The 25,147-nt window shown below is 52.1% G+C and overlaps 6 protein-coding genes across 6 annotated transcripts; 3 read left to right on the plus strand and 3 right to left on the minus strand.

The window, feature by feature from the left end:
• Positions 1 to 574: 574 nt before the first annotated feature.
• Positions 575 to 4,264, minus strand: L3040_000853 (uncharacterized protein; the record flags this gene model as incomplete). Its single annotated transcript, XM_007288050.2, has 3 exons — positions 575 to 3,589; positions 3,640 to 4,058; positions 4,108 to 4,264. 3 exons carry the CDS (start codon positions 4,262 to 4,264, stop codon positions 575 to 577), a joined length of 3,591 nt encoding a protein of 1,196 aa, XP_007288112.2.
• Positions 4,265 to 6,210: 1,946 nt separating this feature from the next.
• L3040_000854 (uncharacterized protein) lies at positions 6,211 to 8,586 on the plus strand (the record flags this gene model as incomplete). Its single annotated transcript, XM_007288049.1, has 3 exons — positions 6,211 to 6,334; positions 6,382 to 6,549; positions 6,602 to 8,586. 3 exons carry the CDS (start codon positions 6,211 to 6,213, stop codon positions 8,584 to 8,586), a joined length of 2,277 nt encoding a protein of 758 aa, XP_007288111.1.
• Positions 8,587 to 10,169: 1,583 nt separating this feature from the next.
• L3040_000855 (uncharacterized protein) lies at positions 10,170 to 11,031 on the plus strand (the record flags this gene model as incomplete). The annotated part of the gene is made up of 3 exons (XM_066155338.1): positions 10,170 to 10,310; positions 10,425 to 10,933; positions 11,010 to 11,031. The coding sequence occupies 3 exons, from the start codon at positions 10,170 to 10,172 to the stop codon at positions 11,029 to 11,031; spliced, it is 672 nt and encodes a 223-aa protein (XP_066013365.1).
• Positions 11,032 to 12,173: 1,142 nt separating this feature from the next.
• On the plus strand, positions 12,174 to 13,258 carry L3040_000856 (uncharacterized protein; the record flags this gene model as incomplete). The annotated part of the gene is made up of 2 exons (XM_007288047.1): positions 12,174 to 12,262; positions 12,352 to 13,258. 2 exons carry the CDS (start codon positions 12,174 to 12,176, stop codon positions 13,256 to 13,258), a joined length of 996 nt encoding a protein of 331 aa, XP_007288109.1.
• A 229-nt stretch (positions 13,259 to 13,487) lies between these two features.
• On the minus strand, positions 13,488 to 16,211 carry L3040_000857 (uncharacterized protein; the record flags this gene model as incomplete). Its single annotated transcript, XM_007288046.1, has 1 exon — positions 13,488 to 16,211. The coding sequence occupies one exon, from the start codon at positions 16,209 to 16,211 to the stop codon at positions 13,488 to 13,490; it is 2,724 nt and encodes a 907-aa protein (XP_007288108.1).
• A 1,328-nt stretch (positions 16,212 to 17,539) lies between these two features.
• L3040_000858 (uncharacterized protein) lies at positions 17,540 to 19,477 on the minus strand (the record flags this gene model as incomplete). Its single annotated transcript, XM_007288045.2, has 1 exon — positions 17,540 to 19,477. The coding sequence occupies one exon, from the start codon at positions 19,475 to 19,477 to the stop codon at positions 17,540 to 17,542; it is 1,938 nt and encodes a 645-aa protein (XP_007288107.2).
• Between the last annotated feature and the right edge of the window lie 5,670 nt (positions 19,478 to 25,147).

Genomic DNA, 25,147 nt, shown 5'->3' on the forward strand with positions numbered 1-25,147 from the left:
ATCGGCCACTTTCACATTCAGCTCCACCACTTCTGTCATGACTGATGTCCATAGCGTGCCAATTGTGCGTTCAAGCCTTGAGTCCCACCATAGTGATGTCTGTCGACGAGATGCATTGCTTGTCCAAGGAGTTGATGTGGAATGATGAAGTTCCACTCACTCTTTGTCACTCGTCGGTTGAGAGCTTTGAGGCTTGGTTCTGCAGGCCCGAATCTATAAGGCGCATGACTTGGCGCTGATTGATTGCTGGGAAGATTGCTAGCCTGATGTCCACAGATGAACAAGGTAAGGATACAGGAAAGGGTAAAAAAAAAATATAAGAAATCTGGGATTGGGAAGACAGATTCGGTTTACGATTTGGGGTTCGAAAACCCGAGCTTAAAAGATGATAACAGAGCCGAAAGCGAAGCGAGAGCATTTTTCTAACCCGCTCAACAAGTCTGCGCTGTAGCTTGGACCTTGGAAATTACACCTTACACCACCTGAAGTAAAATTCTAGGACACATGAACGTTCTCATAAATCATGAGCAGCATCAGGAGATTGCATTAGTCCTAGAACATTTCCAAGTTCTTTCTAGGTCTCAACCGAAGGACCAGCGGCATCTATTTTCCCGACTAAGTCGGCAGCAACTCTCAGGTTCTCTGCACCGCTCAAGGCCTTGACCACCATTGTCTCCCTACGTTCCCCGACAATGCGCCCTAAGGCGCTTACCAGAAATCCAGACACCAGATCCACCGACCACGTATCTGGTATGAGGCTGAGAACGTGCTCAATATCAAACCATCCACCAAACCTTTCAAGTAGATTGCTTGTTTGTTCGACGCGATTACTAACATCTTTAATTTGCAAAAACTCCGATAGCAAGAAGCCAAAGAGCTCGGCTTGTTGGTCCCGGGTTGGAAGGGTTTCTCGTGTCATTGTCCCCGATACAGGGTGATAGATGCTAGACCCGCCAAGGAGACAATAGTTCAGGGCCGTATCGTAGTCTCCGAGGCCATGTGTTAATAATCTCAGAGCCTCCCCGTGATGCGATTGTCTGCCGTCAAGAATAATCACCTCAGGGACAAGCTCTTTCGTATAGGGCGCAATTCGTGCCAAAATAGCAGCCACATCGTACTGCGATGCGGACCCCTGGCTACCTCCGAGAAGCTGGAGTAGTCGCAGCCGACTATGCCACCATTCCTCGTCTATGGTATTGTCCGTAATGAACTGCCGATACGTAGGTTTGGGGGAACGCAGGGCTCGATAGGACTCATATGTCTGCGCTAGCGTTCTTCTTGCTTCTTCCGATTCCTCCAATTTGGTTGTGACAATGTCCAAGTAGTATGCTATGAGCTCATTGATATACTCTGCATGATTCTTGCTGAAGACCAGGTACTCGAGATAGTCCTTGACAGCCCCCGGGGCATCTTCTCGCAGTATTGCAAGGACTTGAGTAGGCTCAAACTTGACTTGGCTCCGATCTTCGGCGAAGACTTGGACACCAAGTTTCGGGTTCCGGGTGGCTAGCCAGACTCCATATTCCTCTACTAATGCCGGATTCCGGATCTTAGTGAGATAATCTCGGACCTTTTGCTCGCCCTCTCGGAATTCTCCTCCATCGTCTGGTTCGCCTTCGACAATGCGCCGCCAGGTAGCAAGTACCTCTCCCGCCATTTTGCGGCTCTGATAAAGACGACTGAGGACGTACAAACGGCGATGAGATTCAAGAAGGGCTATGGCTCTTTCGAAACAGTCTACTCCTTTGTCGACCAATTCATAGAGCTCCAATCTCACTGACTTGCTCTTTGGGGGACCGGGAGGACTGCCTCGATCCAGTTGGAGTAGGACAATCAGCAGTGCCGCATCGACGCTTCTGAACAATTCATTTTCGCTTGCGATACTCCCAAAGCCCTTCTTTTTCCTCCAAGCTGCTAAGATCCTCCTTAGAAAGTTCAAAATATGATCTGACATGTCACTCTTCTTTGCAGCATCCGTGTGTTCGGCTATGCTGTTCGTGACGAAGCTATCCGCAACATCTTTGACCCCACCGTGAATCCATATTCCCTTGGGACCTTCCACAATCTCGTTTCGCAGATATGGAATGACGGCGAGGATAACTCGAGGATCAAGACCCCCCTCGAGCAGAGCGTCTTCGCATATGCGGTACTCGGGCTGGGATGGCGGTGGTGCTAGGGCATCCAGACCGCTCATAAATAGCAACAGCCCAACACGCTGCCTAATATACCCGAGACTCAGGAATTCAGTCTCCGTTTTCGCATTACGTCCTCGGATAGAGTTAACGACTTCAATTAGCTTCCTGCGGTCCAGCGAGAGGTATGTCTGGTCTTCCCGTATCTTGCTGTGTGTCATGTCTGAGATACTGGCATCCAACCTTAAAGCCAGAGGATTCCGGACAGCCCACCACACACTCTTTCCAGCCCAAGCAACCACACGTGTTCGGGCGAGTCCCAGACGCTGGGCGAGCTGGTATTCCTCTGCGTTACGGTGGTCCTCTTCTTCCAGAGAAAGACCATCGCCGCTTTCAGGGAGTTCTGGTTCACCAGAGACACGTTCTAGTGCCATCGTTTTTTTAGAATCGACACTGTGGAGAGAGAGTATAGAGGCATCCATAGATCTTGAAGCAAAAGGCCGAAAGCGTTGTAAACGCAGCCTGTTGACCACTTCCTCGAAGTAAACATCTCCGACATCTACAACGGACCGGAGACCTATCCTGGCGGCTTCACTACTGTTTTGTGACCTCTGAGGTACAGGACTTTCCAGCCAATGTTTTTCGGACTCTCTCTCACCCGGGTCCAAATCCCAGCGTTGAATCTCAACACCGTGGCGTGATTCTTCGCCGAAATCACGAACCATAGATGCAAGTACATATCCCTCTTCCTCGTCTTCAATGGTGGTTGGGGTTAGATCCACGCCGACGCCTCTACCATCAACGACAAGGTCTTCGGGATACTTTTCAAATTCCAAAGTAGACCGCGTAGGATCTCCTTCAAGATTGACGAACATCCCAACACCTGGATCATGAGGCCCAGTACCAGTCACTAACAGAAATTCTTGAGGAGTAGGGGAAACTACGTGAGGCTTAAGCAATACAGCAATAGGAGGCGCAGGAGGGAGAGTTGGATTTTGCTCTGCGGAGTCCGATTCGGCGGGTGGAGGTGGTGGAAGAGGCTTGTTGGCCTCACTAGGTTCTCGAGCCGGTGGAGGCGAAGGTTCTCGAAAGATGCCTTCTGGTGTTTCTCTACCTGTACGGTTACCACTTGCACCTTGCTGCCCAGGTCGTCTATTCCCACCAGTGATGAATGCACCCAGGCTTGTGCTGCGCCCATGTCCCCGGTCATCTGTGGATGCGGGGGTATGTCTTTGAGAAGAAGAATTACTCCTTGATATGCCACCAGCAGTGCTCCCAGATATATCCTCAACGTGGCCACCTGCACTGCCAGACTGTGACTCGTCTAGTGATGAAATAGGAAACAAGGGTATCTTAAGTAGTCGATCGACGTCGAGAAGCGCATATGAGTGGCTATCAGCAACACATGCAAATGAATCTCGCCGGACAGATGTCACACTGGCTGCAAAATCGATTGTCTAACAATGAAATCAGTAGGATCTTGCCAGTTGTTTGGATATACACTCACCCTAAGCTTACGGGGATTTTCGCTAATTTTGATAACCTGTATCTTCTTGGTCAAAGAGGCCAGGACTGTGACAGAAGGATTCTGGACATCCTGCCCACTGCCACCAAGATCCACATTCAAATCTATGCCACCAATCCAGTTGCAAGGCCGTATCTGTGTGGTTCCAAAGACCGGACTCAGCTCTGGTAGAGAGTAGAATGTCACTGTCCAATTACACAATATACAAGCCTTGTTCACTCTCGGGAGGAGCAGGATCTGTTGCACGCCTGGCCTCGACCCGGAGGACGGTTCATGGAATGCGGGGGGCAGCCTCGATGCTAATATGTACGAGGGCTTCCTGGAGAGGTCTTCGGGATCGGGGGGTATTTGTACAAAGTGGAGGATTTCGGAGGCAGATGTCCCAACGTAGAGATTCTGTTCTACGCAGCATCAGATAGAGCCAAACAAAAGCGTGCTCGATACACATACCTAGAAACTCCACACAGTTTATCACGATGTCATCTCGGTCCCCTTCCGCAGACATCGGTATATCCTCTAGCAAGGCGCGCAGTACGAACGGTCCGGTTTCTGCGCCCACCCGCCTCTCCTCCTCCAGGGCGGCCTGTTCCGGATCTTTAGAATCCATGTTTATTGAGCCTGCGCTCGACTGACAATCATCGCATGGCCATACGAGATTGTGCACTGCTCTAAAAGTTGCACAGAGGATTGTTGATGATTGTGAGCTTGATACCCGCAAGGCAGAGAAGGCTGGGGTTCCACGCTGACCCCTGCATCCTGCGGCCTAACTTCGGCGCCAACCTGCAGTAAGCGAAGAACCGAAAGGGATTTTGTTTACTTGACACTCCATCAAAGGCGGCATCTTAATCTTACATATGTCTTGATCAATAGGTCCGAGATTTTGATTGTGAATCTATCGGTGCATTTACTGGCCTCTTTTTAAATATAAATAAGGTCCGTCAGACCAGAAAGTCGTTAACAATATCCAAATCATCGCCCCTTCAATTGCGGCTTCTCTCAAATGTATCAATGATCTCGCATCTCAATGTAGCCAACCAGTCAGTATACTTCGGATCTTTGCCCATTTCTTGGCTGAGCCATAGGGATACTTCTGTTGTGGGCGAACAGAAACAACAGTCCATACCTTTTCGCGTCCTCACCAGAGCTCGCCTCGAATGGTGCTTCGATAAGACTGTTGATTTCGTGTCCGTCCTTCTTTGAGATTGTCCGAATGGCTTTCTGTATGGCTTCGGTGTGCTTAGCTGGCGAGAGATCAGATGTAGCGAGCTGGTGTTGATCTTTCATCTCGCTTTGGGACCTGTACTCGGAGTCCGGCTCCCCAAACAAGTGGTCTTCATAGTATGACTTGAACTTGATGCACATAAATCCCTAGATTCTATTTACGATTAGGGCGGGCTTATACCAGCGGAACAGCCACTCTTCGTATATCTCCGGGTTGTCAATGGCGGGCGTCTGGCTTTGTTAATCAAGACAAGTGCAATGCATACAATCTTGACTTACCCAGAATCAGACGAGCTGGCTGAAGCTGTGGGATTGACTGATGAAATAATTTGGCAATCGCTATATTTTGCGAAGCGTACTACTCTCTTTCGGGATTTAAAGACGAGTATTACACCACTGGCAACATCCGAGTCTCGGCGGGCAAAATGTAGCATCTCTGCAGCTCTCTTACTCTTTCCCCTTCCTCGTTGCTAGCTCTGCCGAGATTTGCTTCCACTATTCCGGCCTTTTCGATGCTTCGGAGGAGATGAGGAAGAAGTGTAATCAAGTTCTTGAATTCCGCCGCTTGCTCTGCGTTGAGAGAGTGTCTAAGTTATTTTAGTATCCACTAAGCTAAATATATGTGTGTAGGCATATTTTTTTGTTTTTGTTTTTGTTTTTGAGAATTACTTGCCACTCAGACTCTTCACGGTCATATCACGTATCATACGACACCGAAGAGTCAGTGGTTGCCTGCTTGAGAATGTTTCGGGGTGGTGTGAGGCAGTCGGAAATGGGAAATCGTGGTCTCGCAAATGATGTCCCGTCACGATATCAACCAGATCAATGAGTTTATCTCTCGTATCGTCGAAGCTCTTCAGGTTATCTATGAGCTTCCTCTCGGCCCCTAACGCCATTGTGATGCAGTAAGCGATATAGTGGCATATGAATTCTCAAGTCTACGGTCGTGTATTTGGCGAAAGTTAATGGAGTCTCCAGGGCTCGGCGTGATTGCAACTGCCATTGCGGTAGGAACGCCTCATCTGGGTATGGAAAGCTCTGGTATATGTTAAGCCTTCTTCAGCCGCGTTATTCTGTAGGTAATATCAAATCGTGGACGAATAGTTGTATAAGTTGTAATATGATGTTGATGCTCAGTCCGGGGAAATCGTATTTAGACAGGGTTTCGGATCGGATCTGTGCGGACGACACCCCGGTGAGGCCTGTTGTGCCTGAGAACACGAATCTTCAAACACAACACCAACGACTACCCAATCGCTCTCGCAACATCGCAAATTCGACGACATCCATACCAGCTACTTCTGATGATTACCTGCTGAGCCTGAATCTGACATGGCCGACCTCGCAGATGCGGCGCTCGCGGAGGCTACGAACCCGTCCCCGGCAGGCGATGCCCATGGAGCTCCAGGCCACGACGACGACAACAAGTTCCAAAAGGCGATATCAGCATGGCGCAGTGAGTTTTTATCTCTGTCAAACCTTGTTCACTGCTGATCTCTACAGATATCAACCTCACAACGATGATCCCGTCCCTGGACAATACGGCATCAGAAATTGTTCAGTACCAGCGAGATTCTACAGTTCAACGGAAGGATCTGGCCCAAAAGACAAAGGAATTCAGGAAGCTTGATGATTCTGCGAAACTGGGAGAGGTTAAGGGTTTATTGAAAGGTTGGTATTGGTTCAGAGGGATCCTATCCACATGGCTCACCAGTCGTTTCAGCTTACCAGATCTTCATCGACCTTCTAACCAATCACTCTAAATCGACCAACTCGGCATTCTTGCAAGTGTATTCATCACTTTCCGAAGCGCCGGATCCATATCCATTACTCGAGGCCTCCGTTGATTCGCTTCTGCTTTCCGAAGATACCCTTCCCAAAGTCACCTTGGAGAATGAAAATCTTCAGAAGAGTGTCAGCAAGCTCACATCACAGCTTGAAGATACCGAATCAAGATTGGAGACTGAACGGACTTTGCGAAAGAGTTTGGAGGAAGGGTTAGAAACAAAAGTAAAAGAAGTCGAGACATCGTGGGCAGCTGTATTGGAAGAGAAGAAGGACAACTGGGAGGCCAAGGAGAAGCTATTGGAGGAGAAAATCGAAAATCAAGACCGACTTTTGAATGAAATTAAGGCTAGCTACGAAGTAACACAGCGACTTGGGCAGTCCGAAACGGAGAGTGCGGACGGACGAGGCAACGTTACCAGTGCGGAATTGGAGATGGTACATTCAGACCTCGAGCGTACCAGCGTACGACTAGCAGAGGTCGAAGCCCGGAACGAGCAACTGAGGATTGAGCTCGCGCAATCAGCATCGCAAGTACCAAGCCAGCCAGCATCAAATCCAGAGGATGATCCTTCTTTCATGCGAATGCGATCCGAGAACTCCTCCCTCTTGCGGAAGCTTGATGCTGCCCGAGTGGAAAGAGATTCTAGGAAGCGAGAACTTGATGGGAAGCTTCGTTCACTCGAGAGAGAAATTGGCATGCTGAAGGAGGAGCGTGATACACTCGTCGCCAAAGTAAAGAAATGGAGTGATTACGAAGACGTCAAACAAGAGTTGGAGGTACTGAAGAGTATAGAATTCTCAACTGGCGATGACGATGACGCCGATCTTGGGGATTCTGCGCCAAATGCTTTGCAGTCCGGCGTAGAGAATGGATCTGGTGCTAAAGGGAAAGGAGATACTCTGGAACAGCTTTTGCTTGCTCGAAACAAGAAGTTGAGTGATGAATTGACAGTCCTAAGGGTTTCACATCAAGACCTGCAGGCCCGGTTACAATCTATGCAGGAGGACTCGTCCAAAACAAATTCGGAGCTCGAACGGGCACAGCAATTAGTTTCTACTCTGGAAAACGATCTCGCCAATGTTCACGATTCTGCAAATGCGTATCCATCTGGTGCATCGGTTGCTGGAACATACGCAAGTAGATATCCTCAATCGTCAGCTAACTTTGCCCGCAAGGGCAAGGTTTCGCCTACTTCATCTATAATATCTGGTTTCGATCCAAGATCACAGGCATCGCTGGGCACGACCTCTCTGGAAGCTTTGAGGTCAGGCGAGCCTGTTGGAGGAGGTTCTGGTATATTGCCAATGATTACGGCGCAGCGGGATCGGTTCAAGAAAAGAAATACGCAGCTTGAGAATGAGCTCTCGGAAAGTCATCGTGCGGTTTCCTCGTTGCGACAGGAAATAGCGTCTTTGCAGAAGGACAATCTCAATTTATATGAAAAGACAAGATATGTATCAACATACAACAGGGCTGGACCGACGGCCTCATCAGCATCTTCGTATGCAACAAATCCCAACCCTTCCATGATACAGATGTCCAGCTCAACATCCTCTGGGCTTGCCTTGGATCGATATCGCTCAGCGTACGAATCAAACATATCCCCCTTCGCAGCTTTCCGAGGACGAGAGTCCGCTCGTGCATATAAGCGTATGAGTCTTCCGGAACGAATCGTTTTCTCGATTACGAGGATGGTTTTGGCTACTAGAACAAGTCGCAACCTTTTTGCAGGATATTGCTTAGCGTTGCATCTTGTCGTCTTCTGTTCATTGTATTGGTTGGGGACAGGCTCCGCAGACGGCTCACAGCTCGGCGCTGCCGTAGCAGCAGCGGCGGCTGGGCCTGTAGCCGCAAACTCTGCTGGAGATTCGACAGACAGTGATTGGCATCAGGCAGGGTTCAACGAAGATAAGTCATGAGGGATGTGAGATAGTGTATGATGTGCAATTGTAGAATGACTTGTCCGAAACCATTGATCTTTTCCCCGATTCAAGCTGGCTTTTGAGACCACCCCCTTTGTGTTGGCTGTCCTTGAAGCTAGGGACGAGTGCACACAGCAACCCGTTCGCCCAGCTACTCCCAGTGTCTACATCCTGATCAGATTTGAGAGGATAATCTCCTGATTATCTCCCATGCAGTTATGCGAACAGCTGTTGACTCGAGCCGGGCAATTGTAGTCATCAACACCGTTCTCTAGAGACTGAAAGTCCAGAAACCATGTTGAGGGATCCTCGATCAGCCTGGATAAAACAAAACATGGACTTTCTCTCATTGGCCGGCGGGGAGCCATGCCGCGCCGTCCAAAAATACAAGCGCCGACACCCCTGCTACTGTGAATTCAGTACCTTTCGCCCGAGGTGTCACCTCGCCAATTATTCCACCAATCTCTCACCCTCAACCGCGGTTACCGACCTCTTGGAAGCATCGGAATATTTGAACACAGCCAGGCCTGTACGCCATCCCGTCTCCAACCGCCGGGAGCGTCTCTGCAAGGAATGCCTAGAGCCCTTGGTTCGAACCTCGCGGTTAAGGGAATCCGGAGAAAGTCATGCAGACGCTATCTTACCGATCTGGATCTGGGTAAGACCAAGCAAGCTGCCAGCGTACCCTTCACCGGTGGTACTCGAGATTGTCCGTCCGATCTTGCAACTGCTCGGAAGATGGGGCTCAGGCGGGCTGACAGATTCTGTACTTGGATTCTGACTCTGGAAAATAGAAGCCCTATATCCAAGCTCTATTCTAAGACGGATATATCATTCACATCGCCAATGGGATAGAGTAGACTGTATGGCTGATGCGACATCCCGGGAACTTTGAATTTACGACGAGATGATGAGTACGAAATCTACAAGAAGTCAAGAGCGTGCCATGCTCGGCGGCTGCAGGACATGAATTCGAGACGCGAAGCGTTTTCCTTGTCTGAGAGACGTACCTTCTGCTGTACCTCCTGCTGTACTCGAGTACCCCTCTTCTTTCCTGCAGCAAAAGGTCTCTTGTTCCGCGACCAGGGCTTCAAGATAGGCTCCCTGGATCTCGGCTAGGGTATGATAGGCCTAAGGTGCTTCTCGCTAACGAGCCGGAGTAAACAGCACGAATGAGCGGCTATGGGCGGTCACCCGTTTTTAGAATACAGTACATAGCGCGTACATGGGGGTTGCCGCTTCTAGGATGAGAAGTAATGCAGCAGGTCAACCAAGCTTCTGCATTCTAAAAACGGAACAGCATTCTTGACATTGGACATGAACAACCATTTTATAAGACCGTTGTCGAACCCCCCCAGGTACGCCTCTTTCTATTCTTTGCATCTTTGCGCAACATACCCCGAACTACCCCTACCTTTCAATCCATACAATCTATATATCTGATCGATCGATCGATCGCTCATCAACACCCGTTGCGCCTTGTCTCTGTCTTCTTCGGACCGACCTCTCCCTTCCCACGCCCTCCTCAGCCGGTCTCCCCCTCTAATATCACGATCATCCCTCCACCTTCACCTATCAACATGATCTTTCAAATATGGGTCGTTTCTGTGTTGTGCGCTGGTGCACTCGCAGCTCCAAGACTCGCCAACTCCGCTGGATCGGCCGAAAAAGCGGCCGACATGAATATCCTGGCCGAGTACTTTCACATGTTAGGAAAGAAGGTACAAGCTGGAAAGCATATGGCAAGGGCACCGGCGTGCGATCTTCAAAACGCCGTTTTGCCAGTTTCGACAACGCAACCCCTACCGGCCGTGACTGAAGGACTGATCTTGAAGCACGTGGCGGTAGGACGAGGAACTCAGAACTATACCTGCGATACCACGAACGCAACCGCGATCCCGGAAGCAGCCGGCGCCGTGGCTACACTTTACAACACCTCCTGTCTAGCATCTTCCTTCCCCGATCTCCTCGCCAAGATACCAGAGGTCTCGCTCCAATTCAACCTCACGGATGCCAACCAGAAGTTTCTCTCGCCATGCAACCTCGAGATCTCTGGCCACCACTACTTCTCTAACGGGACCACACCCGAATTCGACTTGAACAGCGCCGGGTTGGGCCTCGGGTTCGCGCCGTGTCAGAAAGAAGCTGGCGTCCCTGCTCCTGCCGACACCACGCTGGGGCAAGGCAACGTGGGCTTCGGCACTGTCCCATGGCTCAAACTGACTACCAGAGATGGGGCCACTGGTGGTCTGGAGGAAGTCTACCGCGTTAACACTGCGGGGGGGAACCCACCCCCAACGTGCGCTGGCATGCCCGCGACATTCGAGGTTCAATACGCCACTGAGTACGTCGTACCCCCCCCCCCCCCCCTCCCCCGAATCACACAGGCAGGCTCGACATATCACTAACCATTCCTCCAGGTACTGGTTCTATGCAGTCTGAAAGTCGCCCGAGTCCGCAGTACAGCACGCATCGTTTATTAGAGAGACGCGATATAATTCACTTCAGCATCCCCCCCCCCCCCCCCCGGCGCCACGCGGTGCGCAGGACAGGAAACACGGCGTTACCCAGGGAGATGATTCAGCAGGCTGTTTATTGTACCAACGTACCAACCCACCTACTGGGTCATGCGCGAGAGAAATGGTTAAGGGGTCGGCCGGCCGCGGAGACGAGAGGAGGGGCTGCTGGTCTGCGCTGGGGACGGGTGAGGAGATCTATATATAGGTAGAGAGCAGGGCAATTAATGGCATGAATGATTCTTCCGCCTTTGAAGTTCCGATGCGTAGCGGATCGAGCGAGCGAGCGAACACGTCTCTCTCTCTCTCTCGCTGGCAGTTTGACCTGATGAGGCTCTGCGCAACGCTGGAGCCGGTGCGCGGCTCGTTCGCTTGGAGTGTGCGTGCGGTATCCGCCGTCGAGAATAAGCTCTGGTACGGTAATCCCGACGTTCAGATAGATCCTCACCCCCTTTGAAACTTTCAGCCGAAAGAAAAAGAAAAAAGAAAAAATTATATATAAATAAAGCATCATCTCCTCCACCTTTCGTAAAGTCCCCCTCAGCATCGACGACAGCCCACCAATAGTAACATACCGTACGAAGGAGCGTGCCGGTAGACGCTCGCGTTCAGCGAGGCACCGCATAGGTACCGTACCGTACCACCTACTGACTGACTGTAGCGCTTACCTAAGCTAGCTGTCCAAAGCGGGTCGGAGAACCTAACCGCCGAACCTCCTCCGTACAGTTACAGTACCTACAGTACCTACCCCCGTGAGCCCTTGCTTGCTTTTAACCTGATTCCAGGTTCTCGTTACTTCGTGAGTGGCTAACAAAAAAAAAAAAAGAAAAAAGAAAAGAAATGAAATGAAATAAAAGCTTTTGCTTACTCGCGAATCGATCAATGTATCCAGAGACGGATACCTTTTTCTACGCGTACCGTACTTAGGAGAGATCGATAAGAGGTTAGCGAGGAGGTGGGGGCTGTTGGCAGACGCGCCCAAGACCCTGCAGTCGCGTCTCCCCCCGAGTAAATCTAATCAAATCAACATCACCAGATAATTCTACATTACACTACACCCACAGCACCATGAGCGCGTCCGTCAATTCCGACGTCACGCTGCTGACCGAGCATCTCACGTATCGGCCCGCGGCCTTGATTGACGACATTGTGAACAGGTCAGTCAGTCAACGTATCCATCCAAGGCCACGGCCGTGAGCGCCGTCGCGAGACATCATCCATTGACTCCCCCCCGCCCCCACCACAGTATCAACGTCCTAGCATTCAAAGCCTCCGAAGCCGTCGAGAAGGGCCTCCTCGCCGCCCACCCGGCCGACCTAGGCTTCACGCTCCCCCCGCCCACCACTCCCGAGGCCGCCGCCGCCACGGCCGAGACGGCCAAGCACGAGATCGAGAACGGGGTGCACCAGCTCGAGACCCTCCTCGAGGCCAAGATCGACAAGAACTTCGACCGGCTCGAGATCTACGCCCTGCGCAACATCCTCACCGTGCCGGCCGAGGTCCGGGACTGGGTCCGGCTGAGCCACTACGCGGGCCTGCACTTTGCCCCCGACGCTGACGCCGACGCCGACGCCGACGTCGCGAGCGTGACGCTGCAGCGGCGGCGGCTGCGCGAGACGCAGAAGCTGCACGCCCTGCTGGTGGCCGAGAGGGCGCGGAACGAGGCCACGCTGCGGACGCTGAGGGCCCTGCTGCGGAGCCGCGGCGGGGGGGTGGCGAAGCTGGAGCCCGGCGCGGCCGAGGGCGAGCAGGCGCCGTACCCGGCCTTCGCGTTCTTGCATAACAAGGGCGAGTTGACGGGGGATGTGAGGCAGCCGGTTACGACGACGGCGAGCTTCGCGTTGTCGCAGCTCCCTGCGCTCAAGAGCCTGTTGGAGAATCTGGGCCCGAGATTGGGGGAGTTGAAGGATGGGAATGGGAAGGCGGGCCTGATCGGCGAGGAGGAGAAGAGTTGGAGGCGAGAGAGGTTGGAATTCGTGGAGAAGGAGACGAGAAGGCATTTGGAGAACGTCAGAGGGCTGGAACTTGGAGAGATGGGGGAGGTCAGGGACGGGGAGTGGCAAGGCGAGGGACGGAAACTTGGGAAAGGGGAAGTGGAGGACTTGGAGAGAGTCATTGGGATAGTTGGTGGTAACGTAGAGCAAGATTCATAGAATGTAGGCTACAGGTCGGGAGTTCGGACGGCGTTGGAAATTTCGTGGAACGTGGGTGGCAGAAGCGTCAAGGTCGGTCGAGTTCACTTGTCAAATCGGGTCCAATGATACCTGATGCATACTCGGATTTGGAAGGCAGAGCATTCTTGCCACTTGTCGCACCTGCTAGCGATTCACGGGTCTTGAGTGAGACGGTATCGCGACACTAATTTACACGACCGGGCTTCTACTACAAATTTTCCTGGGCTTTCTTCGTTTCCTCGGTCAGCTTCGGCGTCTCGTACTCCTTCAGATGCCGCTCTTCCTCGACGAGACCGTATTCGCGAGCCAACGTCCAGAAATTCCAACCAGCCTGACGCTCGATGCCACGGGTATCCGTACTTGGGAAAGGCCCACCATTGTCTATGACAGCGTTGTCTACCAGTTTCTTGGCCAACTCCATCTGCTGGTTATCGATCAAAGCCAACAACACTGCGCGCATGGATTTCCAACCGACCTTGCCCATACTGTCCTGCATCCTTCCAAGAATCCTCAAGGCTGGCCCGGTCTCACCCACGGAGGCATATCCCACGATCGCTCTGTTCCAGAAAACCTCATCGGTACCACCGGCAGTCGCCGTCGCACGCTCGATGATTCTTCTTGCTCCGTCCAAATTTGGAGGTTTTCGGGTGAATTCATAATTCATTAGCATCGTGAAAATTACGTGGCCGGGATCCCTATTCTGCTTGGCCATGTAAGCTAAGACGGCGTCGACGGCGGCCATGTTTCCGCCACCCTCTCCGTCAAGCAGTTGACGAATAATTTTGCTATAGATGGGAGTACCTGGCATAACCCCTGCGGAAACCATATCTTCAAAGATGCTCTGGACAATCTCGATACTCTCTTCTGGACTGAGCCCTTCCATATCGCCGAGCGTTTCGTCCAGAATTATGGTGAAGGTATACTCATCGGCTTGAATACCTGTCTTTTGCATACGCTGCAACAACGCCATGGACTCCTTCGTGTGGCCACCCTTAATTAGTTGCCGCAGCAGGGTGTTATAGGTTATAATGTCTGGAGCAACGCCAAATTTTCCAGCCCATGCGAGAATCTTGTACGCAGCACCTGTCATACCCAGCTCTAGTAAACCATGGACTGCGGCATTGACGACTTCGATGCTGGGCTTTACGACATCGGTAACGTCAGTGACCAACTGCAGCTCAGATCGGGGCATGCTTGGATGCTTTAATCTGGCTGCCTCCATCCACAGGCGCCCCATCTCATCAATTGCTGCAATTCCAGAATCGACATCTCTGCAATGGATAAGAGCGCTAACCCTCGAGACCCAGAGATGATTGTCTGGTACGATTTTGGACGCTAGCATCCTGGACCAAATCTGCTTTACAGCTTCACCATCACGGGCGGCTTTACAGCCGTCGAGCATAGACGTCCAGGTCTTGCAATCTGGAGTCATACCGCTTTTTATCGTGAAGTTCCAAACATCGATTGCACGATTTGGTTGACGAAGTGTCATGTATATCAACATGAAATAGTTGACCAAGTGGATTGTCAAAATGCCTCGGCTTGATCCAGATGTTAGTGTGCTCGCGCCGGTCGTGTCAACAGGCCACTTGACTACATCAGACCAGAGGTCATCCACTTCGCGGAGATTTTTCCGCTGCATAGCGTTAAAGAGTCGTCGATGCATGGTGCCAATGTGCACCTGTCGCAAACTGAATCTCGTCGTGGGATCCAGGGATTGTAAATCTGACATGCGTTTTGAAAGAGTCTTGTCGACAGGAGAGTAAGCCAACTGCGACACTTCCGAGGCTCTTTGTTTTATAGATGGCCAGTTGCTCTTGACGTATTCTGTGACAAGAGAGAGATTTGCGTTTTGTGCCATGTCATAGTACCGACCAAGATCAAGTTCGGGAGTATTGATGACTCGGCCAATGATTATCAGGAGTGGGGTGATATCAATAGGCAGAGCGTCTCTGGCTGTCGAACGTTCCGAGAAAACGCCAAAAGAAGCCAGTGTAAGGATTGGGAGAGGCATCGAATCTATCTCTCCCATGGAAAATATAGGCACGAGAAGCCCAAATACCTTGTTTGTACCGGGTTGTTTCTTGGTGATGAAATTCGCATCCCTCTGAAGAACGGGAGGTAAAGTTGACCAATAGACGGCAGATGACTCCATGGCGGGAAATTTGGTGAGCTGGGAAAGATCTCGAGATGCTAGGTTCCAAAGACCAAGGAGGTCCGCAAAGAGACGATTCTCATTCTCTGAATCTTTCGCTTGCTGCTGCCTCAGTTTGAGAAGCGCTTGGAGATTGATAGACACCAGTCTATGCCACTCTCGCCCTCGAAGGCTCCCTATCTGGTGAAAAACTTTCAAGACTTCCGTAGAACTGGGGAGAGACGGAGACAGGGGGTCTTTACTCTTGGCTTGGATGAACCTATTCAATAGGCTGTACGCTGTCGAGACCACGTACGCAGGTACTCGCGATTGCTTGGAGAACTCTCCAATCCTGGCTTCCGTCGCTTCTGGGCCGAAATGCTCGAGAAAAAAGGCCCATGCATCTCGCACTGGGTGCGAGCTGGCAACCATATCCTTCAACCTTTCGACAGCCTTATACAAGTCCTTGCTTCTCTGCGGGTCGTCCAATGTTTTCGTGGCCACTCGCGCAGACGGCGGCTGGATAGTCTGTTCGAACAGCGTTTCGAGGACATCGCCCGGAGTGGGCTGCGATACTATCTTCCGGACACGCACAAGATCATCGTGGCTCCCATCCGCGGGCCTGGACCGGACCTCTTCCTTCGATGTTCCCTCGGGCGGTCTGACGTCTCTGGTAGCTGGCGGTTTGTTGCTGCTGAGCGAGATGAAGGTGGCTCGAGATCGCCACTGTACCACTCTCGGTGGGCGCAGCTGGCCGAGTCGACGACGGCATGCTAGGCATATATGAGGGGAGCTCATTGCCTAGCGCTGGTATGGGATAGTCAGGCGGTTGGTACATGGAGGTCGTTGGTCCTCCTTATGAATTTTGACGTCAAGTCCGACCCGTGCGGAGCCGAAGATTTTCCGTGTTTCTAGCCAGGAACGACTCCACCTCTGACTACCGGTACTCTTCGGATAGCCAGCCACTTTCATGCCTTTTGTGTTCGAATAATGTTTTCCGCGTAAGATTTCAAAGTTCAGCAGCAGCAGTATCCAGTTCTTTCCTTCTGGCCTCCGGTCAGCCAGCCAGGCAGCCAGCCAGGTATATATCACTCGAGGACCCCCCTCCTCATCCCCCGCAAAGCATGTATGAAAACGAGAAAACCTCCACCACCCTCCGTCACCCTATCGACCACCACCTATTTACGACTATTACCACCTCACTTTTATGTCACTGCTTGGATGATGTGGATGTGGCCTGGCCTTGGCCTGATTTGCAGCTAGCTCGCGGCTACAAGAAATACATTAGTCAGTCGCACTTTGATCGAATGCTCACTCACTCCCGCGAAGTAAGTCAGTCACTGTATAGGGGTAGGAGCAGTTCAGCATCAGCAACCCATTCTAGCTAGCAAATAACGAAAAGATATGGTCTGATAGGCGTGTCAAGAGAATCGAAAATAAAGTCCATTCAAATGCTCGCGTTTGCTTAAGCTAGCGGTACCAGAGGGCTCGTCATGATCCATTCATCTCGTCGTCACATCGTACCACCCCATCCGCCATTGCTCTCGGTTCGCCTCTCTCCCCTCGTCTCTCGTCTCACCACGCTCACTCACTATCAAGAGAGCAACTCCACAACTCCATATCTCCACATCTCCACCCCTGGCTCCCCCCTCCCTCGACAGCAGAGAAGGAGTGGGGACTGTAAAGTACAAGAGCGAACGAACGACTAATGCAGAACCGAAAAACGACCGACGTGATGCATCACCGCAAACAAGCATGCAGGCCTGTACCCCACGTATCCTCAAAAGGCCAAGGAAATCCAGTGAATGTCCGTAATGAAATCAGAAAACGGGGCTTTCCACCCAAAGCCATGCTAAGCCATGCTGCGCCTAACCGTGCCCGTCGTATCGTTATGTGCATTTGTGGTGTCTTGTTCGTTCGTGAAATGGGAAAAAAAAAAAAAAAAGAGGAAGATCTGCTGGGCTGAGAAGTGGGACAGCGCGGTCCGTCGTTACTGTATCATGGGTTTTCGTGTTGTAAGCGTGTACAAGAATTGAACATTTCGTCAAGGGCGCCGCGTCGCTCAACGGGAATCTAGTCTCAGCCAAAGGGGGAGGGCGGGGACATTCCTGCCAGCGTCGGTGAGGCTAGTAGACGGTAGGCCGAGATGGGTACGGTGAGTAGTAGTCTCTTTCTCGTCCGTCGTTGCCTCTCCGCGCACCGTCATAAATACCCGCCGCAGGCGAGTAGATAACGTGTTCGGGAGCATATGTCTTCGCGTAGGAAATATTTTCGTACGCGGCTACAGGAGCACCCCTCGAACCAACTCTGTAGCTACTGCCTCCTTCCCGGGTCATCTTGGGGCGATGTGCCGTAGTAAGTATCACCGGTTCTGGTACCTCAGGAACGGAAGTGTAGTTTTGAGTTGTGTATGCGCGACTAGATCCACGTGGTCGTTCGCTACTACCTGGATTGCGGGACAGAGGAGGTCGTTTGCCTGGGGTACCCCGAGGCGATTCGCCTTGGTCATGAGCATATTCCGCATCAATATTCCGCATTTCGGAGCGGTGGGATCGAGGGGCCACCGCGAAGAGGTTACCGTTCTCAACGATGTAACGAGTTTTCTCCCGTGAACTGTCCCCAGATCGACGATGGGGACTATGGGGCCGCTGCGTGTGGTATGGAGCAGAATCAGGTTCCGAATCCGAGGTGTAGTCCTTTCTCAGCTTGCTGGCACCGCTGCCTCGGTCCCTACCACGATCGCCAGACGGGAACGGCTGCGGCCGTGGAAGAGGAGGAGGATGGATGGAGGGCTCTGGTCGGGCATAGTCCTGCTGCGTCTTGGCCCGAAAAGGGACTTGTCGCACGAGGTTTGGGGGCGCTGAAGAGTACGACTGAAGCGGAGGTTTTCGCGGGGCAGATGAGGGCGAGGGTGGCTCGACGATAATAGGATCGTGGGGCTGCGCTGCAGGTGGGGATCTCCTCCGGCTGGATGATTTCGTTGGAGTTTCCGTGGACCTCCGGATGGACTCCTTGCGCGTGGTGGCGGATGATCGCTTGGGCATTTCCTCCTCGGCAAACTGTGGTTGGGGGGGGGCCGCGTATCGAACGCTGTAGGAAGGCGACGAGGAAGCGGCGAACGTCTCAGCTCTTCGCATTCCGGGATGAGCTACGGATTCTGCTTCCACCACAACCTTTCGGCGGGCAGCTTGCATATAGGCCCCCGCAAAATCCTTGTGGTCGTTCCACTTTTCGGTCATGGGGGCTTCCTTGGGCTTCCGTTGCTCTTGCGCACGACGCGCTTCGTGAGCAGCGGCGGCCTCGGCCTGGCGAGCCCGGATCTCCTCTTCCGCTCTCAGCCTCTGCTTCTTCTCGGACGCTCTCGCGGCACGGTAGGCCTCATCCTCGGAAGAGTCATCCTCCACGTAGGTTTGTTGGCGGGAGCGCGGCTTGTCGTCTGTGCCTCTTCTCCTGTCTTTCTCTCTCGATTTCTTCTTCTCGCCATGTGCCTTCTTGGCGTCCCGGTCCCTCTCCTTCTGCCTCAACCTCTCCTCCTCCGCTTTCCGCGCGGATCCTTCCCTTGTCTCTCGATATCTCATCTCCTTCTCCTCTTCCCTCGCGGCCGTACGTCTCCGCTCCGATGACGAGTCGTTACTCGCGGATTTCCGAGGCACATGTCTCGGTTCATTATAGAGCTCTTCGTTCGATCTCGGGGCGTTGGAATACGAGTACACCTTCGGACTGGGCCGGGCGTACGAGTTCGATCTGGGCTCTGCCGTCTTGACCTCGTACTCGAACGGGTTGCTTCTGGGCGTCGGATTGCCTCGTCCCATCTCTTTCCGCAACTCGAACAGCTTGACCTGCTCGTCGTACTGTAACCGCTTGTTATCATCGCTGAGTAGCTCGTAGGCTTGTTGAACTTTCTGGAACTCGTCTTGCTTGATGGCCTTCAGAGTGGCGTCCTGCACCTTATCTGGATGGCATTTGAGAACCAGCTTCCGGTGGGCGCTCCGGATCTCGGGTAGCTTTGCATCTTTTGTAACCCCAAGCAGTTTGTAGGGGTCGGGAGGAAGGGCCGAGTTCATGATGATTGATGACGATGAAGAAGAAGAAGAAGATGATGATGATGATGAAGAATGACCGACGTCAGCTAAGGAGTGGCAACGTCGAGCGGTGGTGGTGCGCAGTGGAAGGTTTGGATGGTGGTGTGAGAGTATTATTAAGTGTTCGGTTAGTAGGTAGCTCGAAGGGGCGAGCAAAGCAGTTTATTGCATGACGGTGATGGTGACGGTGATGGTGACGGTGATGGTGACAGTGATGGGCATGCGTGGGTTGTGTGGATTGTGAGGATTGTGTGGATTGATGGGGAATGTTGATGGAAAGAAGAATGACGAAGAATGAAAGGTGCAAGCAAGTAAGAGCAGTGGCTGAGAAGGAGGGATGGATAGTGGGAAGTGGAGTGGGTAGGGGAGGGGAGGAAAGGAGGTCGGTCGGTCGGTCGGTCGGTCGGTCGGTCGGTAGGTAGGTAGGTAGGTAGGTAGGTAGTAGGAGTGGGAGTGGGAGTGGGAATGGGAGTCAAAAGGCCAAAGGGCGGAGTAGGAAAAGTGGAATCTAAGGAGCGATGATGAGGACGAGGACGAGGATTGAATCTATAGGCAGGTAGGTACTTCTTTACTACCGATACGATACGATACCAACCATACCAACCATACCATACCATATCATACTCACTATACTATTGGTATACTACTGGACCTACTGCACCTAGGTCTACCGGTACTATAATTACTTTACCTGTTATGTTATGCTATTCTATACTTCTTTCGTCTTGTCTCGGATTTTCGTACTACAGTAGGTAGGTATACGGTACAGTATGATCGGACGAGTCGGGGTTGGACGGGCTGCACGGGTGGGACGGGTGGGACGGGTGGGACGGGGGGGGCGTGGCGCGGCATGGGCGTGGCGGGCATGGCGTGGGCGTGGGCGTGGGCGTGGGCGTGGGCGTGGGCGTGGGCGTGGGCGTGGGCGTGGCGTTGCCCGTTTTAACCGCTCGCCGTAATCCAAATATCACGGGGGCCGCGAGCTACCAATAGCGCAGCAGCAGCAGGTGGAAAGGAGGCAACCAGAGCAAGACATCATCACTCCCTCAACAGCCTGACTTGACTTGACTCGACCAGACCAGACCGACGGCGACGTGTGACGACAATACCCGACCGCCTTGAATGGGCGAGACGATGGGAATGAATGAATAGAGAGCAGGTGACGTCCAGCGGTGAACGTGCCGTATTTCTCGAGTTCTCTTGCATTGCCATTGCTGGGTATTACTACCCTCGACCTAGGTAGGTAAGGTATTTACCGACCTATCAAGAATCAAAACTCTCCTGTCGCCATCCGCGGAAGCAACCATGAGCACACAGTGTACCTGGGGACCGTGGTCGGTCGGTAACCCCCCCCCTCCCTCTCTGCCCCCCATCTTCAAATCTGCCTCAGGCCGGAGGAGGGGTTAGGGGGCGGCACTCATTACGGTATCAATAAATAGCTCGCACGATAAGTACCCTATCTCCCCCGTATTTCATGCGTAAGATACTACCGTACAGGTAGATCATTCTTGATTGTATCAATTCGAACCACAAAAGTTCCATTCCTACGATTCATCCTTCTTAAGTCCCATCACCCTCAAACTCAGATCGACAGGGAGAGACAATGTGTACCTATTCCAAGAGCTCTTGCATATCGATATTATCTACTACGTATTTTTCTATTCGGCACAACAGCATAACCCCCCACTACATCCCTATCCATACACATGAATGATCTCACGCGATATTGAATCAACAAAACCAGATCATCAGCAACAGCCGGCGCTTATCTGCATGCAATGCAGGTGTGCACGCACATGCAGCAAGCAGAGCAGCACAGGGATCCAGGTTTGTGAGCATATTCAGGTCCAGTCATGAGTAGAAAGTTCATGAGTAGAAAGTCATGAATAGAAAGCAATAGAGATACCGGTACCGGGAGGTAGTTGCGGGGTAGCAAGTAATGCACGCGTGAGGATCTTCCTTTTCTACTGTATTACTCCCTGCACCTGTTCAGCTACCGGTAGGTAAGGTATATCCGTATAATCATACAAGCAAGATAAGCGAGCAAGACGAGGAAGCGCGCAACGCAGGCAGATACATAGGTATGTATGTGTTTATACACAATAAGTACGGAGTGCGTATTGGCATCAGATCTATCTACAAGATCGAGTTTATCATCATCATCATCATTATCATCATCATCATGTCAAACCAAGATGATGGATTTTTGTTTTTGGACTATCCGTCCTGAGGGTCAATGGATACATACATACATGAGCAGGAGAAAAAAGGAATAGGTTAATCTCACCCACCCTCTCACTCGTTGACGTACTCACCTCTTATCCTGCTGCAGCTGGATCTAGATCTCAAAATCAGACAGACAGACAAAAACCAGCATACTACATCCGTTCCGATCGACCTGAGCCCTCGATCGCACTCTGTACATATTCACGTCCATACACACATTACAATCGGCAAGCGCGCGTACAGCTGGGCAAAGTAACAATTCTCACCCCCCCCCCCCCCCCCCAACCAACAAAAAAAAAGAAAGAAGAGAAAAGAAAGGAAAGGGAAAAAAAGGGTTGGTCAAAAGGTACTGCAACGCGAACGTTCGGCTTCAGCCCAGCCCAGCCCAGCCCGGCTAGGCGGGAGACCTTTGGAGTCAAGACGATCCCTTCCATTGTCTAATAGTGGGCCTTGGCCTTGGCCTTGACGCCGCAACTTCTGCGCCTGGTAGGTACATGTAGCGTACATCAACGATGAGCTCGCGTGGGTATGCTAGTCATGGCGGTACTAAATCACTGGTCGACGTAAAAAAAAAAAAAAAAAAAACTACACTTTGGGGATTTTGCGTCCCAGACAGCCAATCAGTGAGCCGGTTGACTCCTTCTTCTTCTCGTGATCCGAGCCTGCGGCGAGAAGATCTACCTCGGTCGAGGAGATGTGATGCTCATGCTGTAAGCCGACGTGAGGAGGGAAGGACCATGGATCACAGTGCCTTTTAACGTAATGGCCTCCAGCGTTGGCGAGAGCTTGCCCATTGCAGCGGGGAAGGAGATCGATGTCGGTCAGGGAGATACGGTACTGACACAAGTCGACAGGAGGAGGGGAGAACCACGGATCACAAGCTGGGCAAGGTTCTCGAGAGAGCTTGCCATCCGTCTATCTACCAAGGGTCAGGACATCGACCTCGGTAGAGGCGATGGAGCGGTTGTAAAGAGACGAGACGCGAGGCAAATCCCATCGACAACTTACGTGGCTTCTACATGTTCGTTCGCAACTACATACTTCTCAGCCGATCCCAGCGATAGCGTGGTGGTGATTAGCCGAGATATGGCATGGCTAGTGTTTTCTCGTAAGGAAAGACACCGATAGGTAGCTGTACTCAGAAGTTTAGAGACGGCGATGCGATCACCGAATTTCTCCAGACCTCCCGCAGTCCGCTTCCGACGCTTATCGTCGACGCCTGCTTCGCAGGACGGTTACAGGTTTCGAGGTCCTGAAGTCAGAGAGAGAGAGAGATCGCCCCGGCGCAGAGACGTGAATGGAGGGAGAGGTCTTCGATACGCGAGGTAGCGTACCGGTAGGTCCATCAATCAGCCGGTATCGCGTCTCGAAAGGGGAGAGACCACCGAGTAGAGTGCTACGAGACTCCCACTACTGTCGGAAGGTCCGTTTTTCCCGCGCCAGAATCCCAGGCCCAGAGGGATGAACATGTTGGAGCTGAGACTGCCGTCGACTTTGAACCCAGCAGCTCTGGTACTCTGGTACTCTGGTACCCCTGGGAGCTTGGGGTTGCAGACACCTACCTACCCGGTACCTACCTACCTGACTAGCTGATAGGGCTAGGCGAGAGTAGCGGTCAAGCGAGGAACATGCTAAACAAGTCAGGTGAGTCAAAGTGAACTTCATACGGTAGGTCAGGCCATATACTACTTACGTACGTTGGTAGCTGCTCTGCTTGCAATTCCGTTCGTGTCCCAAGTAGCTAGCTAGCTACTTATATAAGTAAGCTACGGTCCCACTTACTTAGAAGGTACCTTATGCAAGACTGAATAAACACACCCACACAAACGAAGTAGATACGTACCGTCTCCGACTCGCACCACACGCGCGGTGACACCAGCAGAACCGGATCATCAACACCATGTAGCCTAGGACCAGAGCGAAGAGAGAATATCTTTAATCCACTTGCTTACATCCCTACACGTCGCCATCACGCGCACAGCAGGATCACAGATCACAACCGCCACATCTACGCCCGAGCCAACACTCACTCACTCACTTACTCCTCCACCAGAAATATATATATATATATATATATAGCCAGCCATCCATCCATCTTCGCTCGAGGGAGCTCCACGTCGCCCCCGGTGCAGATTCGCAGGAGCATCTACACTACACTAAACGCAAGATGCTCTAGCGGACGAAGTACCTACAAGGGACCGATCCGCGAAATAAAACCCCTCCTCCACGGAGTAGAGATGTCAAGAGGTGTCAAGAGGTGTCGAGGGGGGGAAGGGACCACAGATCCACGGTGCTACGTAGGTAGGTAGCTAGATACTTAATACGTAGGTAGGCCATAAACAAAAAAAAAAAGATTCCCACAGGATCCATGCTATGAAAGCTCGCCCCGGGTTTCAAACCCAGGTTTAGCCGGGTCCGAAAAAAACGGCTCCGTACTGCGCGCCCGCCGGTTCTGATCGATGAGGGGGTCTGATATCTATCGATTCGAGGAGACTGACTGGGTTTTGGCTTCCGGTTCGAGGGGTTAGATAGGTACGTAGGTACCGGTAGGTATGTGTGTGTGTGTGTGTGTGTGTGTGTGTGTGTGTGTGTACAGCGAGCCTGTCTAGATCGATCGATCGATCGTCTGCTACGTTTGCTGAACATGGGCGCTTTATCGTCTTTTTTTAAGAAGAAGAAGAAGAAGAAGAAGAAGAAGAAGAAGAAGAATTGGTCGGCATGTACATGTACGCTTTCAAAGGCCTTACTTAGCAGGCTTACAGCCAGCCAGCCAGCCAGCCATCAACGCCTCCAAAGCCGTATCGGATATCAATCACATGACCAAGATCCTTCAGTCAGATTCCGCCATATTACATATAACAACAACAACAATAACAACAACAATAATCTCTGAGAGTTACATGGGTGGTCACCACACCACACCACACCACAGTAGCATTAACCGAATGCCTGAAAGTCATCAGCCCCTGCCCTCGCGACCAAACAAAACTGCAATCGGTAATCACGGGCAGAATTTCAACCATCCCTCCCTTGGCCCCTTGGCCCTCCCTCCCTCCCTCCCTCTTCACCGCCTTGCCTACGTACGTACAAGTAAAAGGCTTTTATCAACTATCTACCTACCTACCCACCTACTCCGCTCCGCTCCCCTCCGAGAGAAACATTTCTCCCTAGCGATGCTGCTGCTGCTGCTGCTGCCGCCGCCGCTGCCCACAGTGCGCAACTCCACGGCGCGACCGCCTCGCGAAACCCAAAAGACCATGCGCTCGCTCGCTCGCTCGAAGCACCAGACAAATACAAGTACCGGTACCCTAGAAGCGCGTAGCGACGAGGCCTTTGCGCGGATGCTTTTCCGAGCGAGGTCGGCGGGCGAGGAGACGGTACCGTATCCGGACGGGACTTGGAAGGGCGGCACGGGGGGTTGCGATGGGT

Source organism: Drepanopeziza brunnea, assembly GCF_022702325.1.
Source record: "Drepanopeziza brunnea f. sp. 'multigermtubi' strain 214-2 chromosome Unknown ctg1, whole genome shotgun sequence".
In the NCBI taxonomy this organism is placed as follows: Eukaryota; Fungi; Ascomycota; class Leotiomycetes; order Helotiales; family Drepanopezizaceae; genus Drepanopeziza; species Drepanopeziza brunnea.